At 36.4% G+C, this 1,088-nt stretch overlaps 1 protein-coding gene across 1 annotated transcript; it reads right to left on the bottom strand.

Annotated features, from left to right (window-relative positions):
* Positions 1–5: 5 nt before the first annotated feature.
* LOC107867091 (cytochrome P450 82A3) lies at positions 6–1,028 on the bottom strand (the record flags this gene model as incomplete). Its single annotated transcript, XM_047404980.1, has 2 exons — positions 380–1,028; positions 6–220 (listed from the first exon to the last, which is right to left on the bottom strand). Coding segments are annotated over exons 1-2 (831 nt in total), but the record flags the coding sequence as incomplete, so codon positions are not given.
* Positions 1,029–1,088: the final 60 nt, after the last annotated feature.

A 1,088-nucleotide genomic window follows, 5' to 3' on the forward strand; every position in this document is an offset into this window, starting at 1 on the left:
TCTCCTGATTTATTTCCCTTTAATTTCCTCTTTCTTTTGTGCTCTGCTAACCAATCTTCAAGAATAATATCTATTTCTTTAGCAGTTTCTTTCATGGCCTTCTCATGGCCACCAATATCCAGCCATCTTAGATAAGGTAAAAAATCAGCCACAATAAAAACCCCAAATAATTCAACAAATCTCCGAATTGCTTTGTGAGCCTTACTTCTGTCTTCATTATCTGTTGCATGGGTGGATCTAACATTTAAGTTTTATGGTTTAAATTTATTTTATATCAGATCACTTATAAGTAATTTCAAGTAAATCTATTTAATAAGCATTAATAAGTCATCTGCTGTGAACCGAATCAACAATGATCACAAAACTCAAAATTAAGTACCTTTGTATTGTACTCCAAATAGGATCTTCGCCATGGTGTTCATAATTAAGTTCCCAAACCATTCCTTCATCTCCATCTTCACAACATCATTTAAGTTACTACTCTTATTCTTGAAACAATATTCATATGTCTTTTTAACAGCTGATTTTACTTCAAATTCTTGAACATGGCTAAACATGTCAATTCGCCGAGCTGAAAGGAACTCAATTGTGACAATTTTCCTCATCTCCCGCCAGTACGGTCCATAAGGTCCAAGCCCAAACATGGCATAATTGTAGCCTAAGATCTCTGAAGCTATGGATTTTGGCCGATTTGCAAATGCCATATCGTTTGTGGTGAAACATTCTCTGGCTATTTTGTGGTCACTCACAATTACTACTTGATTTACGCCCAACTTTAATCGAAAAATTGGCCCGTATTTATCAGCCATATGACCAAAAATTTTGTGTGGCATTTGAGATCCATTGAGGAGGTGGAGATGGCCAATAATCGGCCATGCTCCGCCAGCTTCAGGTACCTTTCTACTCTGTCTTTTAGCTGAGAAAATTAGTTTGTGAAGAAAGAAGAAAAGAAGCAAGGAGATAGCAAGCGTAAGGACAATCAGAAAGAAATCCATGGCTACAATCAACTTGTTGTATGAGCTCACTTGTGTAATTATTAATTAATACTACTAAAATTGACAAGATGACAGGAGGAGGATGGCCCACAC

Source organism: Capsicum annuum, unplaced genomic scaffold (assembly GCF_002878395.1).
Source record: "Capsicum annuum cultivar UCD-10X-F1 unplaced genomic scaffold, UCD10Xv1.1 ctg72207, whole genome shotgun sequence".
In the NCBI taxonomy this organism is placed as follows: domain Eukaryota; kingdom Viridiplantae; phylum Streptophyta; class Magnoliopsida; order Solanales; family Solanaceae; genus Capsicum; species Capsicum annuum.